This window comes from Phocoena phocoena, chromosome 13 (assembly GCF_963924675.1).
Source record: "Phocoena phocoena chromosome 13, mPhoPho1.1, whole genome shotgun sequence".
In the NCBI taxonomy this organism is placed as follows: Eukaryota; Metazoa; Chordata; class Mammalia; order Artiodactyla; family Phocoenidae; genus Phocoena; species Phocoena phocoena.
Window position 1 is genome coordinate 82592576 of NC_089231.1, and position 15719 is coordinate 82608294.

A 15719-nucleotide genomic window follows, 5' to 3' on the forward strand; every position below is an offset into this window, starting at 1 on the left:
AGAATCCACCTGACAGGGGCTTCCCTGGTGGCGCAGTGGTTGAGAGTCCGCTTGCCGAGGCAGGAGACACGGGTTCATGCCCCGGTCCCCTGGGCACATGCCACGGAGCGGCTGGGCCCGTGAGCCATGGCCGCTGAGCCTCTGCATCCGGAGCCTGTGCTCCGCAACGGGAGAGGCCACAGCAGTGAGAGGCCCGCGTACCGCAAAACAAAACAAAAGAATCCGCCTGACAATGCAGGGGACACAGGTTCAAGCCCTGGTCCAGGAAGACCCCACATGCCGCAGAGCAACTAAGCCCGTGCGCCACGACTACTGAGCCTGCATTCTAGAGCCTGCGAGCCACAACTACTGAGCCCGCATGCCTAGAGCCCATGCTCTGCAACAAAGAGAAGCCTCCACAATGAGACGCCCGCGCACCACAACGAAGAGTAGCCTCCGCTCACTAAAACTAGAGACAGCCCACGTAGCAATGAAGACACAACGCAACCAAAAATAAATAAATAAATAATTTTTTAAGAAAACCAAAACCATACATTACAAAAGAAAGGAAAAAATAGGTTTTTGATAAAAGCTAAAACCTAGCCATCTGGAGACTGACTTACTTTGGGGACTGTCTCTAATCCCAGGGGCTCTGGTTACCATAAGCCACCATTAGCAGCAATCTCTGAGGTCCCAGAGAAAGAGAGAGAAGGAAAGAAGACATCATCTTTTTGCAACACAAGCCAAAGATCATAAGTGATAAACCGTCAAGGGTGAACCACCACTGGTGAGAAACACAAATCACTCAATGGTAGTGGAGGCAGTGGGCATCGGCTAAGAATTCTGTCTTGGACCCACATTCCTCAGCTGACTTTTAGTTCTCAGCCAGTGTAAAAGAAACCCCAACATCTGAGAAGAGTGAACAAAGGGACCTAAGCGTGCAGCCAGGAAGAAGCTGCTCACCTTCTGTGACAACACTCACTCTAGAGGCCAGTCTTGGGTTCAAAATCTCCTCTGGGTCTCCAGGGACTGGGAGGGACTGGGGCTAATGGCCTGGCCAGAGAGCAAGGAAGTAGCTCTATCTACCTACTCTGGAAAAGACGAGTTGTCCACTTCCCCCATACAGGCCACACAGCACTCCGAGGTGCTAGCAGAGGCTCCAATTTTCATGGGGCTCTAAGGAGACCTGTCCACTCAGCTTATAAGCTCTTTAGCCTGAAAAAGGCCCTCCTCAGACAAGGCTCAAGACCATAAATATCTCTGGAGACAGGTAAGTTCAATAAGTAAGCTAAATGGTTAGATTATACTAAAAAGAGATGTGTGAGCCAAATGGTAAGTAGACATTAGGGAGACAGTAGGGAGTGGTGGGGACTGAGGTGTATGAGATCACCTGCTACTCACTTCCTGCTGCTTGTAGCCAGTCAGGAACATGAGCCAGGATAGCCAGGATATTTTATATAACTTTCTTGACTTTAATTTATTCTCCTGATTTTTTATTGCTAGCAAGTAATTACAAAAATATGTTCAATACTATACAGGCCAAACGCAATGCCTAGAGGCTGGATTTGGCCCTGGGACTGCCAATTTACAACTTTAGTCCCAGGACCAAACAAATCTGTTGCTTGTTCTGTAAAGGAAGTCCAAACTCACCTTATTACCTTCCCCCTAAATTCAGAGTCACCTCTGAGAAGAGAGAAAATCACTTTCTCCATAGCGGCCAAAAAAGCAGTCTAGTGTGTGAGCGCATGGACTCCCCCATTGAGCAGTATGTGTGGCCTTGGGCAAGTTACTTAACCTATCTGTACCTCAATCTTCTCATCTGTAAAATGGGGCTAACAAAAGTACCACAGAGGATTGCTAGGAGGTTTAAATGAGTTTATATATGAAAAAGATCTACAACAACAGACAGTAATTGAGATTCATTACCACATATTATCATGAGCTGCCACTGAACCCCATGGTGGCGGTTGGGGAGGATGCAGACTGGGATCCTTGAAATTTGTCTAAGCCCCTACCCTAGGCCTCCTTCACACCATCACGGGGCCTAGGCTGAATCCAGTCTCAGAGGTCGATCAGGTGGGTACAGGTGAGGGATACAAGGGTCTCAGTCCTATCCCTAGAAAGAAATCTGACCAACCAGGAACACTGCACATAAACATAACGAAGTAAAAAAGGCTCTTCACAAGCACAGAACAACATTTCCTCTTCAGATGAATGTGTTTTTTTTAACTCATTTACAACATTTTGGAACCTTAATGCTATTAGTGATTTTATTATTGATGAAAATAGCTTGCTTTCACTTTATAGGATCTTAGAAGAAAAAAGTAGCCACATGACAGAAGTCTAAGGTTTCCTTTAGGAAACCCAATATTTCCTTTAGGAAACCCAAAAACTCCATTCCACAAGATTAGAGGTTCTTATTCTGAGGTCCAGGAATAGGCTCAGGAGTCCAAGACCCCCTGATATTGCACACAAAATTTTGTGTGTATAAGCGTATTTTCACAAAACTCTCAAGAGAGGTCAGCAACCTCCAAAACAGTCAATGAAAATGACCTATTTGAAAGTAAAGATTTGTTTTGTCGGGACATTGACCACAGAGTTCTTTTACCTGGCAATTCCCCAGAGTTATAAGATTTTAATTTTGTGGCACCTATAGTGGGTACACCTGCTATATATATAAAGTAAGACATAACCTGGATTAAAGATCCTGTACACCAGTTCCCTCTGCTGGTGGTACCTGTTAAGCTACCTGATTGGGCCCCAGCTCTCCCCTCCACTAGACCCCAAGAGTTCAGTGCCTGATCACTGAGCACCTCAAGGGCAGCAGAACAGTCTTAATATTTCTAGATTCCAGGGCCTGACACAATGTTTTCTAAACAAACAAATATACAAATGAACTAATTAAGTCCTCGGTTGAGTCTGCAGCCATTAAAGAAGAGACAAATTCAGTTTCCAACCACAGCAGGCAGCTGGATTCCAATGTCTGAGAATCAGACATTGGAGAAGGAAGCCCAAATGTCTCTGAGGCCTCACATCAAAAAGCCTTACCAATGCTGAGACAGGAGGCAGTTAGTTCCAAGTAGTGATATCCACACAGGCACCCTGGAGGCTTCATCCCAGCCCTACTATCTACCTGCTCTGTCACCTTAACCTCCCTAAGTCTACTTCATCATTGGTTAAGTGCAGATGATATGGGTACCTACCACTTCCCTAGCACTGGTACCTGGCAGGTGGTAAGCTTTCAACAAATGTTATGATTACGACAAGACAAGGCCTCCCAATGTATTTCCTGTTTCTTAAATACATTGCACGTTTGCACTCTGCCTAGAACATCCTTCCCCATCTGGAGGACTCCTACGCAGTCTCTAAGGCCCAACTCAAATTCTCACTGCATAACTGTCCCAGAGCCCTGGCCCCTGGTGTGGCCAATAAGTGTCCCCTCACACCACTCCCATGCCCTGGGTACACACTGTGGCACTCAATTCCCTGTCTCCTAATTTCTTTTTTGTTTGTTTGTTTTTGGCCACACTGCACGGCTTGCAGGATCTTATTTCTCAACCAGGAATTGAACCCGGGCCACAGCAGTGGAAGCACCGATTCCTAACCACTGGACCACCAAGGAATTCCCTCCTGATTTCTTTATCTGCCTGCTTCCCGTTCCCCCATGGCCAACACAGCTGGTGCTCAATGAGTTTGCTCAATAATTAGGCTCTACTTGGAGACCTCTGAATCCTGGGTGGCCAGGTGGCTCTTAACTGGCTACCTACAAGACAATCGGGATGTACAACCTGCTCACATGAAACAGAAGCATGCTCCAGGGGAAGCCAGCCCAGAGCAGCAAGTCTTCCTGACCAGGATGGAGGAGTCTGTCCCCAGGCCCAGAAACAGCACCACCGGTGCACTGTAGGCAGTAACGCCTACTTCCCTTGAAGCCTCAGATTTTCAACAAGTCCTGAGAGAAAGTTCATTGTCCACTGCAGAGCCAGCTTCCACCATGAGATCCCCCTGCAAGTCTCAACAGTGGCCTCTGCTGGGACACCCTAGATGGGCTTGCTTAGACCAAAGGCCCCTCTCTGCACATGGACGTACCCCCAGGACAGTCTGCACCAAGCCCCCCGGAGCTGAGCTGCCCTCAGGAACCTGCCCAGCCCTCCTCAGCTGCCCAGCCCGAGGTGACCCCCTGCCCACCTTCACGCCCTCCAGGAGTGCCTGGGGGTCCTCGATGCCCTCAGGAACACACTTCTTGTTCTCCGGGAGGGATTCAAGTTTCTCCACCAGAGCTTTCAGGCCCTTCAGTTCAAACTCGGTGAGGTGGGTCCATTTGGCAGAGACCTCGGTGGCGGGAGAGCCGGTGGGCGTCTTGGGGTAGTCTACGGGCACCGTGGCGGACTTCACGCTGTCTTCTGACTCATTCGACAAAGTCCTTTTGAGGAACCGCATGGCAGGTGCTTTGGGCTTCTTCCCGGGGGCCTCCGGGTCCTCGGAGGGGGTGCTGCTGGGCGAGGCAGGGCCATCGGTGGGAGCTTTGGGCGTCTTATCTGCACCCTCCTCCTCTTCCTCCCCCTCCCCCTCCTTCTCCTCCTCCTGGGGCTGCTGCTCACAGGACTCCTCCTCCATCTCCAGCCAGGAATCAGATGAGAAGCCGTCTATGCTGGGCTTTCTTGGGGCATCTACGGGGTGGGGAGGCGGGGAGAATGTCACAAGAAAGACTGAGATGAACACCCCAAACTCCCTGTTGGAAGTAACCAGGACCCCCACGCACTATCCCTCCCCTTTACCCTGCAGATCGAGCTCTTTTGACAATTCTAACGGCCTCTGCCTCCCTCAGGCTCTAGAAAGGCTAGGGTCAGTCAGAGCTCTGCTTTTTCCCAGCCGTGTGTACCCTGACAGGTTGCCTCACCTCTCTGAACACACCTGGCATTGTACCTTTCAGTATGTAAAAATAAGGCAAAAAGAGCACATATTTTATGATTCCATTCATATGAAATGTCCAGAACAGGAGGAAATCTATAGAGAATGAAAGTAGATGAGTGGTTGCTTAGGGCTGAGGGCATGGGCGTGGGGTGAGAGGAGGAGGGGGTAGCTCAAGAGTACAGAGTTCCTTCTGGGATGATGAAAATGTTCTAAAAACTGACTGTGCTGATGTTTGCACAACCCTGGGAATAGACTAAAAACCACTGAATGGTACACATTAAATGGGTGAATTGTATGATATATAAACTATATCCCAAGAATGCTGTTTCAAAATATAGGCAAAGAATACTTCCCCTGGAGGCTTGTAGTGAGGATTAAATAAGGCATCACAGAGCACAGTTCCTGGCACACAACTAGCACTCAAAAAAAGTGAGGTGTCTCCCGAACGTCCCCCCTTCTCTTTGGCAGATGGACTGGAGAGGCAGGGGGAAACAGTGGCAAGAAAATTTAAGAAAAAAGTGGGCACCAATGACCCAAGCATTGCCTCAACATTTCCTCTCTAGCCTGGAATGAAATCGGGAACTTTCTTCTATGGCCCTAAATTTCCAAATGAGAGAAGTGACCCTCAGTTGCCTGGTCCTGGGGACCGCCACAAAATCAAGCCTCTGGTCCCCACGGGAACGTGTAGCTACTGCAACAACAGAGGTTGTCACACTACTTCACAGTCATTTCCCATCTCCTATCAGCTGGAAACTTCAGAAGAGCCAGCTGTAGGATTTTGGTATTTTTCAACCCCTGAATCATCTAACAGGAATGAAACTCACAAGAGAACCACCCCCACCCCACCCCACCCCCAGCCAACAGAACTGAATTTCCAGGAGGCACTCCCCAGTAAAGACCCCAGGAGAAACATTTCCCCATCACATGTCTGCCCTGAAACCCCTAACGTCAGGAGGGGAGTCAAGGGAAGGAAGGAAGAGGCTTAGAGTGAGAAAAAAAAAAAAAAAAGAATCTAAAACTCTTGGAGATTGCAGGAAAAATCGTGCAGACCCTAACAGAGGCAGACCAGTCACGTTTTTCTATCCCATGATGAGAAAGATGCAGTGAATGAGGCACCGTGACTCTAGCATCCAGGAAAACCCTTCGGCAGTAACAGCGCAGAGGCAGAAGGGAAGAAGCATGTTCTTCCTACAGATCGCTCTTCGGGGCTGTCACAGCTAGATGTAACTTTAGGGCGGGTGCCTGTGAGTCAAGACTCAAGGACTGAGCCATTTTGGGGGGGTGATGTCCCTTTAGGTAATGGCAGCGTGGCAGGGCATTGCAGCTGTGGCTTATAAACGCTCTCTCCCTGCCTCTGTCAAAACCACCCACTGCTCTGCCAAGCTTGCATCCCCAGCCCTGGTCACCCCTCCCTCTGGCTTATAGCTGGCCTGGGTTTTGAGGGACTGGCTGCATTTCTTAGGCCTGCTTCTATATAGACAAAAACCTAACCCCCAACACAGGGAAAAAAAAGAATCAGCTGGTGTCCAGGGAGGGATTCAAAAAAAGAACCAGGATTCTTTGCTCTGTAGGGAGCCTGTCTCAGCAACCATGCCCAGGACTGGCCCCACCCCACATCTGCATAGTCAACTAGCAAGACCTGGGGGCCCCCAAGATGACTCTGTTGGGGTCACAATTTCCTTCTCTTGGACTCTGTATTCCAAGTGGGAAACTGACAAGGATGGCTTCCTCTCCCCTCCTCAAGGGTCTCTAGGAATCTGCTGACATTCAGGCTCAAAAGAATTCCCAGAACCCAGGACTCCCAAAGCCCCACTGAAAAAAATTATTCCTGCCCCAGCTGAGCCGTCGAGGCAGTCGGACTGCAAGGCTCACTCACCAATAAGCATTGATTCTCTCTGGTATTCCTGAGTGAGGTAGGACCGCTGGGTCACACAGTACACGTATCTCTCCAAGACATACCAGCACATCTCATAGTAGAAGGGGTAACGGAATTTGGGCTGCACCTGAAAGCAAAGATCCAGGTGCACAGGTCAGTTTCTGGACGGCAGAGGGGAAAGGAGGGAGAGAACGGCACTGGGGTTGGGGGAGGGGAAAGTTCCTGGGGGTGGGAGTTATTTTCATAATCTTAGCAAGAGCACAAATGATGGGAAGGAAAAATGGGGGGTGGGCTGGAGGGAAGTGCTGGAAGGGGCAAGATACCAGCATGCACAAATGAGGAGGAAGAGCGGGTGCAGAGGCCTATGTAAGAGCATCATTTCAAAGGTCCCTGAGCTTTGCACAGGGAAAGCTGTACGGGGTCCACTTTGTGCTTCTGTGAGATGCAGAGAAAAAGAGTTGTCCCCTGACCTGCTGATAGAGGGTGCGGTACCTGCGGATGCGAGCCCCTGCCTGATTCTAGCTACAACAGGCACAGGCTCCTTGCTGGTTCTCCAAAATTCTTGCATTGACTCTACTACCCCTCCCTCCCACCTTGAAAAACAGAAATCAAACCCCAAACCTTACCCATTTGCAGAGACAGGCAGTCAAGCATATCCAGTACCCAAAGAGGGAGGCCACAGGAGGCGGACCAATGAGGATGGAGGGGGCGTGGCCTCTCCTACCACAGGGGTGGGGCCTCAGAGGGGTCCACCTCCTGCTCCTCCCCCACAACACCTGGCACTTCCAGCCTGTATCTCCACAGATGACTCCCTCTGACACAAGTTCCTGGTGTGACCCTGGACCATCCTAACACTGGGGAACACAACCCAGGGTCTGGAGCAGCAGTCCAGCTGGAGATCCCCTTTTGGCTGTTTCTTACAGGGGAGGAAGTATAGGTGCAGAGAGCTTTGTGCATCAGAGCTGTGAAAAGGCCCAGCCCCAGGGGGATTCTGATGGGTGGCAGCACGGGGTCTACACCGATGAGATGGCAGCAAGACATGGGGAGGAAGAAATACCACTGATGGCCCTGGCACAGGAACAGCCTTTCAGAAACTACATGCCGAGCAGGCATGGGTGGTGGGAGGTGGTCCCTGTCTCCCATGTCTGGGCCCTCTTCTGCGAGGCCACACATGGATCCCACAGGTCCACACTCACTCCTGGACCCTCTCACCAAGGGTGGGTCTGCCTTGAGGGACCTGTGCAGGAGCCAGATACCCCTCCTCACCTCTCCTGTCCTCCAGGAACTCAGGGAGTTGGATGTCAAGGAAGCACACTCTCCCACCTTGCTTTGCTCACAACCAACAGGCGACATTCTACATCTGGGAGGAAGGCGAATTGAATACAAGCTCACCTAGGTGCTCCATCTGCCCTAAAATACTATTTTCCTGTGTCTCTCAGTGCCCACCTGGAAAAGACCCCCACCCTGCCCTCTGAGAGTCTCAGCTCCAGTTCCCCATCCACCCCAGGCCCCACTGACTCAGTTTCCAGCTGCGAGGCCTTTTTCCCACACTGGGGGCGCCTCGCTTCTCCCATCTGCGTCCTGGGTCCATTTGACCTCCCTGCCTCTGGTGGATGGTGTGCTTTGGAATGAGATCCTGGCCGCCACATGCTTTTGAGCTCCTCGGGGGGATGCATGGAGTTGGGAACATCATCTAGCGGTTTCCTTGGCTCCAGCTACTTTCCCGAGAACCCCAGTTTTATCGCTGGGAGAGTATTAATCTTTTTCCAGTCATTGAATCAGTGTCCTCCAGAGTTTGAAAAGGAGAAAAAGGCTCTTTGGCCTGAGGCAGACCCTGTCCTCCTGTGAAGAGAGTTCGGGGAGGGGGCAGTTCTCAGCCCCACCCCCACTCCAGAACAAGGGCCAAGCAATTTTGAAACAAATCATCAAAACCTACAGAGCAGGCTGAGGACAGGCAGGCCTGCCTCTTCTCAGACCCTCACTCACATCTCCCGACTTGATTGGTAAAACACTCAAGTTACTTTTGACTTTTCAAATTTGGGAAACCATCTGAGCCAATCTGCCCTGATGGGCACCATGGCGCCTGAGAATCTTTCTAGGTTAGGAAAAAAAAAATTTTTTTTTTTTTGGCTGTAGTTCAGGAGAGGAAGATAAGTCTCCCCTCATTGTTGCTGAACCCAAGGGAAACCAGCTGGGTGAAAACAAATGCTGATGAAGGAATTCAAATTCTTTTTCGTTTTATTTTTTTTAATTTTTTTTTTTTTTCCAAGAGAGCACCACAGGGAACAAAACTTGCAAAGAATTGACTTACAAACAGGTTGTCGCCTTCCACCCTTCGCCTTCAAAAGGTTTCAGCCACATGCCTGGGAACATTAAACACACGATTGCTCAACATTATTTGTTGACAGCTTCAGAGCCTCATCAAATTGAGTTGTTCACCGAAAGGCAAGGCAGTCAGAAAGCAGGCCATGCTCCCAGCCTGGGGGTGGGTAATCAATCTATCAGTGGGTCTCAAGGGGTCAGTTTGAGTTCCCCAAGGTTCATTTGAGTGGCACCTGGCCTAAGCCCTTCCTCTTAGAGCTGAGTGACCTTAGGAGATCAGAACCAAAGATGTTTTGGTGCGTCTACAACTCCCAGGTCTCAAGGACTTGAAAAACTAAAATATCAGGGTGGGTGGGAAGTGTCTTAAAATTTGTTTTTCTCCTGGAAAAAAAAAAAAAAAAAGTCAATGGAAGAAAAAAAAATCCAATGGTAGGGGAAAGGTGAGAGGAAGGGTAAATTATTTGCAATTTCCAAATAGATTCACTGGCTGAGAGGGAATAGGGCATGTTGGCATTACCTTTCCTGAGAAGGCTGCTTTCACTAGAGCCATTAGGGGAAAAAAAAAAAGATAAATATAAGAGAGATGGCAGTTTAATGATCAATTGGACCATTCCTATCCCTTATCAAGCTAACTGGAGTTAAAAATATGTAGTGAGAGTTGTCGAGATGTTATCTTCAAATAATAAACATGCAACACAACCATTCTTTGGTGTAGCTCTTCACCCCTCTGCTTATCTTTAGAATGAGAGGGGAAAGATTTAATCTACAAAAGGGGGTCGGGAAATGAAAAACCCCCCAGTCCCAGAACGCCTGCACCTGTGCGTGCTTGCCTTATGGACAGCAGGGTAAAGTCACCTATCACGCAGCCCAGAAAAATTCAAATCATGAGAGCAAGACATGCTTCCTACACATAGGAGAACACTGGGGTTCCCCTGGTCTCTATGGGGAGGTCCCCCACCTTGGGCCACAAAAGCAAATTATCTTTCTAAAACAAACCCACATCATGGGGCTTAGAGACTGACAGTTTCCTCTGTCCCACCCTCAGCATTTGGTTTCCAAGCAAAGCCATGTTTTAGGACTCTTGAAAAACTATTTTTAAATGGCCATAACCTTCTTAAGAAAGCTCGCAGGGATATAAAGAATTAAGTTGTAGCGAGCTGACAAGGAGCCCTGGCATTTTATCTGGCTTCCAGTGCTCTCTCTTCATAGCATCTTTTGTCTGCCTTGGCTCCTAAGACATAAACAATTGGGCCTTGTAGCCAAGCCCTCTCCAAAGACCAGAAATCAAAGCAGATTAAACAGCCTGCCGCTGGTTCCCGCCCAGCCTGCCTGCCTGCCCGCCTGCCCCCTGCCCGTCCACCTGCTTCAGGAAACCAGATGGGGTGCCCACTGAGACAACAGGGACAGTGAGCCTTGGGGGAGGGGGAGCTGCCATACTCATCTCCACGTGGGTGCGATATTCCATGGCAGCTCAGCATGGTGCTCGGGGTTCTACTCCATTACCCTCCCTCCCACCTCCCACAGACAGGGGAGGGGATCCGGGCTCCTAAAGGAATGATGGGGCCCAAATCCACTGAGATGTATGATCCAGATTCCCTGGGGGAGGGGGACGGCTGCCAAGTGAGTTGCTGAAGCCTTTAGAAATCCCAGCCTGACTCTGGCTTTCAGGAATTGCCTGGAAAGTTGTGGGCTTGACTTTTTTCTCCTTTTCTATCCCACACCTACTTGTCTGCTCACACACAAACTGACCCATTCTTCAGGGACGGCCAAACAACAGTTGGCCAGAGTCCCAGACAACACTTGACCCAGATGATAATATGACCACTCATACCCAAATGGTGCCTTTCTCTAGAACGCCACAGGGCAGCATCCCCCAGACCAGGGCAGGGATTGGCCTCCCCGCCAGACCGGGAAAGGGATGGTAGGCAGGCAACAGAAAAGAGAGGCACAAAAATCCTCAAAGCAAGACCCAGTCTCTGCGGATCTGGGCATCCCAGCAGCAAACTAGCCTATCTGAAGAATGTGCATTTGACCTTGTTAACACACCTACCTGCCCACTGAATATGGTTCAAAGTGGTCCCCAGGAAACTCTTGGAAGAGGTCCCTCAACACTGGGGCTATTAAAAAGGTCAGATGCATACACACTGGCTAAGACTTTGACTCATGTATGTGATTCCATGCAGACCAAGGCCTGGAAACAAGACCAAGAAAGGCATGAACCCTGGGCACAGAGCATCTGCTTCTATGAGATGTTTCCTTAGGGTCCGGGCATGACAACCCTCTCTGGGAAAAAAGTCAACTCCAAGGCAAAGCCCAAGAAGACCAGGTGTGGTCTATCCATACAATGGAATATGATTAAGCCATAAAAAGGAACAAAGCACTGACAAATACCACAACGTAGATGAACTTGAAGACACGATGTTAAGTGAAAGAAGCCAGACCAAAAGGACATTTTATATGATTCCATTTACATAAAATATCCAGAACAGGCAAATCCATAGAGATAGAAAGCAGACCAGTGACTGCCAGAGGCTGGGGAGGGGGGACTGGGGAGTGACTGCTACTGAGTATGGGGTTTCTTTGGGGTGATGAGAATGTCTTAGAATTAGAAATGATGGCTGGACAGCACTGTGAATGTGCTCAATGCCACTGAGTTGTGCACTCTGTGTATGTGGATTATATCTCAATTAAAAAAAAAGAAAGACAGAAGCAATATTTGAAGAACTATAAGAGAAAAGAAGAAGTAGGCCCTTTTTGCACCAGTTTCCCACTCTCAGACCTGTCTCAAATGCCTGGGGACACTGGGTCAAGTGGGAACCAGCAAGGAAGAGCCAGTGCTTTTCAGAGGAACCTCATGGAATGGAACAGAGCACGGCAGAGGGCCCATTGTCAGGTATCTGAGCCTTGGCCCCTGCTCCTAGGGCATGGGGCTGGGGGTGGGATGCAGTGTCTGAGAAACCATCAAGGAGAAAAGGGGACCGCCCCCCCGCCAGCCACAAGCAGACATTGAGGCAGAACTCAGATAGTCCCTGGGGGACTCACAGACACTGGCTTCCTCAGGGTCCTACATCACATCTGGGGCCCCCACATGGTCAAGACCTGACCTACCTTCCAAGGTCCAGCCCCCCGCCCCCCACTCCAAACCACCACCACAACAACCATGAAATCCCCCCACTCCCTCACATCCCTTCATACACGTGGGAAGAAGGAAGAGGCATGGTTCCTGACATCTCACGGTGCTTTCTCAAGAGATACTTCCTCTTCAACAGGGGGTTTCGGCTGTCACCAGCCTGGAGGTGAACAGAAACTCCCGGGGCTCTGGGTGGGGCTCTCGCGGGCACCCCCTGCCCTGCAGAACCAGGACCAAGACCCAGCTTGAGGCAGGGAGCAGGAGGGACAAGGGACCAGAAAGGACTTCGGAATGACCGTCCCATGCGCCCCAAGCACCAGGCAGAGCTCGGGGGCCAGTGTGGCCATGAGAAGAAAAGGAAGCCGCCTCACCCGCGTTCTGTCCTCGATCTCGTAGATCCGCAGCTGCATGGGCACGTTGAAGCTGTGCAGAATGTTTCCGCCGAACACCAGAGAGTCTACGGGGGTGTAGACTGCATGGATCCAGCCTGGGGTGGGGAGGGCACAGAGAGGGTCAGCCACTGGCCCTTTGGGGGCCCCCATTATGCCCACATGCAGGAGGGCGCAGGAGGCCCAGGTGAGCACCCAGGGCCAGAGGGAGGATGCTCAGGCTGCCTGACGCAGAGGGCTGAGGTCCTGGCTGGCCTAGAGGACCCAGACCCGCAGCCCCACTGACTGCTGCTGGCAGTGACCCCTGGCTAGCTCAAGTCGGTCCTGGGCAACTGCAGACCAACCCCCTTGTCCTGAAGACCTTGGTGATGAAGTGTTACAGTGGACCTGGCTGCAGCAGCCAACAGAGAGGCAGGCCCTGTCCCTCTCCCCTGCAGGCCAGGGAGCTGAAAACCCCTCATTCAGGCTACTCATATGTCCTTAAGCCTTTTCCTCATCATCCCAGCGACCGTCCATCTCAGGAGGTGTCAAGGATTGCTCGGGGCCACAACTAAGGGTCATGACATCCCGCCAGAACCCAGATGCCTTCTCTGCCCGAAGCCACCTCGTGCCATCAAAATCCTCCAAGGCCCATTTCCAGGCAGTCTCCTCTGCCACATGACACCTGCAGAAGCTCTGCTTCTGCTCTGCCCCAAGTCTCTCTCCTGCTGACTGCAGCTTATTAACACCTTGGGGCAAGGCTTTTTCATCTCCCTGAGCTCCTGGCCCAAAGGCTGGCACTGCTATCATGAGAAGGATAACTGAGGACTACCTTTGTGCCAGGCACTGGCCTGAGGGCTTTACAGGGCTCCTCTCATTTAATCTTCACAAGATCCCTCCAAGGTGCATGCGACGTTCACCCCCAAATTACGGACGAGAAGGCTGAGCCACAGAAAAGTGAAGTCACTTATAAGGACTGGGAGTTGGCCTCTGCTTGGTCCATGAAGGCTAGAGACAAAGCAAGCCGCCTAATTCCTTCAACGATGGACTGAATGTGTGTCCAGTGTTCAACAGTCCTCCATGCAGCTCCTGGCTACCATACTGGACAGTGCAGAGCGAGGGGAGGGGTGGCATTATAACCCACTCCCAGTTACAGATGCTGAAACCGAGGCTCCGAGAAGGAAGTCACTTGCTGAATGATGTCACAGCAGGTGAGTGACAGCGGCTCCATTTTTAACTGCCATGCTGCACTGCCGCTACATCACAGGCTTATTAGCACAGGCCTGGGAGTCCCGGGAGACAGGCCTGCGAACACGGAGGGGAGGCAAAAAGGGAACCAAGAAAGACAGAGGCGAAGACAAGGACAGGCAGAGGCCAAGGGACTCACGGTGAAAGACAGAGGGTCAGCAGAGGGGAAAGGGGACAGACAGGGGGGCAACCTGAGATCCCAAGCCCTCTCCATAACCCTGAGGCTAATTCATTCGCTCGGAGGCAAAGTATAGAGGCCTCCCCGCCCACGCCGAGCGGGAGCAGTTCCAGCCTCTTTCCTCGGTGAGCCGAACACGCCAGCCCTGAGTCACGGGCAGCCACGGGTGGCCACGGCTGCCGGTAGCCGGGCTGCCACCTGGGAAGAGAGCTCGGAGGCTGCGAGGCCACTGCTGGCATCTGTGTCAACACTCTGGGCGGCGGGCCCTCCCCTGCTGGGGACAATCGGTGGGACAGAGCTGGTGGCGCTCAGGGGAGGGCAGGGGCAACCCGCCAGCCAGGAGCACAGGAGCGAAGGCTTTATGTAACCTGCTTCTGCGGCTACCCACCCACAGCTCTGGCTGCCGCTCTGCCCGCCAGGTGTGCCCTTGCGGGGCTACCTGGGCTCCTTCCCCACCACCTCCCTGCCCCCTGCCCCGCCCCGTGCAGCAGTGCGGCTGCGCCTCTAAAGTCCCAGTTTCCCGGTTTCCGGGACTTCCCTGGCGATCCAGTGGTTAAGACTCCGCGCCTCCACTGCAGGCGGCACAAGTTCTATCCCTGGTCCAGGAACCAAGATCCTGCAGGCCCCGCGGCGAGACCAAAAAAAAACAAAAAAAACAAGTCCCGTTTTCCACATCTGCTTCAGCCTCTCCGCCTCAGCTGTGTACCAGCTGATATTCTCAACTGTACATTTTTTTTTGTTTCCACCAAGCGGAGCCACACTGTCTATTACTATTGTTGTTACCACCATCAGCATTATTCAAGCAACATTTCCTAAGACTGGGACCTAGGACAGCCTGGTTTCAAGCACATGCTCATGGTAGGGTGAAGCCTGAATGGGACAAAGGTTCCTGGGTCCCTTTCCTCTGCTCCTCGCATGCCCACCTAATGCCTATGAAAGCCCACGTCCGGGGGCCCGGGTTGGAGACTGTCCCCAGTGCTGACTCACCACGTGGCCTGGGGCACCTGCCTGTCCCCTCTCCTGGCTTCCAAGTGCCCGTGTGAAATGAAGAAGACCACTGCTTCCCTTGTAAGAACTCAAACCGTGTAAGCAACTGCCGCTGATATTCGTGGTAGTCCCGTCCATCACGAGGGCTTTGGAAAGAACGGCACCCTCGTGAATCTGCATTCATCAGCCCCGGACTCTCCCTTCTGGAAACGCAGACTCACTTGACTTACATCTATTCCCCTGATGTGAGAGGTGCTGTTGCAAGGAGAGGGGCAGGGAATCTGTACTGACATTCCAGGGGTTCTAGAAGCTTCTCTCCACTCTCCTCTCCTCCCCAGGCCGGTGCCTCGCAGGTAGGTCAGGCAGCCTGGCCTGGATTAGAGTCACTGCCCAGCCCCTGCCCCCAGCCCTCCTCACATCTGCTCCGTTACTTAAACACTTGCTTCTAGGACTTCCCTAGTGGTGCAGTGGTTAAGACTCGGCGCTTCCACCGCAGGGGGCGCTGGTTCCATTCCTGGTCGGGGAACTAAGATCCCACATGCAGTGCAGTGCGGCCAAAAAATTTTTTAAATTAAAAAAAAGTAAAAAGATTTTTTTTAAAAAAAGTTTTTTAAATAAACAATTGCCTCCGGAAGAACCAGGGAGTGGAAATAAAGCATTCAGAAGCCCCATCTGAATCCACCCTCCCGATACTCATTCATTGCATCCCAGGAAGCA

The 15719-nt window shown here is 51.3% G+C and overlaps 1 protein-coding gene across 1 annotated transcript in view; it reads right to left on the reverse strand.

The window, feature by feature from the left end:
- The window catches only part of KDM2B (lysine demethylase 2B), a 120844-nt gene that overhangs the window by 62953 nt on the left and 42172 nt on the right, over positions 1-15719 (reverse strand). The window contains exons 9-11 of the mRNA XM_065889260.1: positions 12593-12708; positions 6770-6896; positions 4168-4649 (exon numbers count right to left, since the gene is read on the reverse strand). Coding sequence (XP_065745332.1) covers positions 4168-4649; positions 6770-6896; positions 12593-12708 — 725 coding nt within the window. The remainder of the gene's footprint in view (positions 1-4167; positions 4650-6769; positions 6897-12592; positions 12709-15719) is intronic.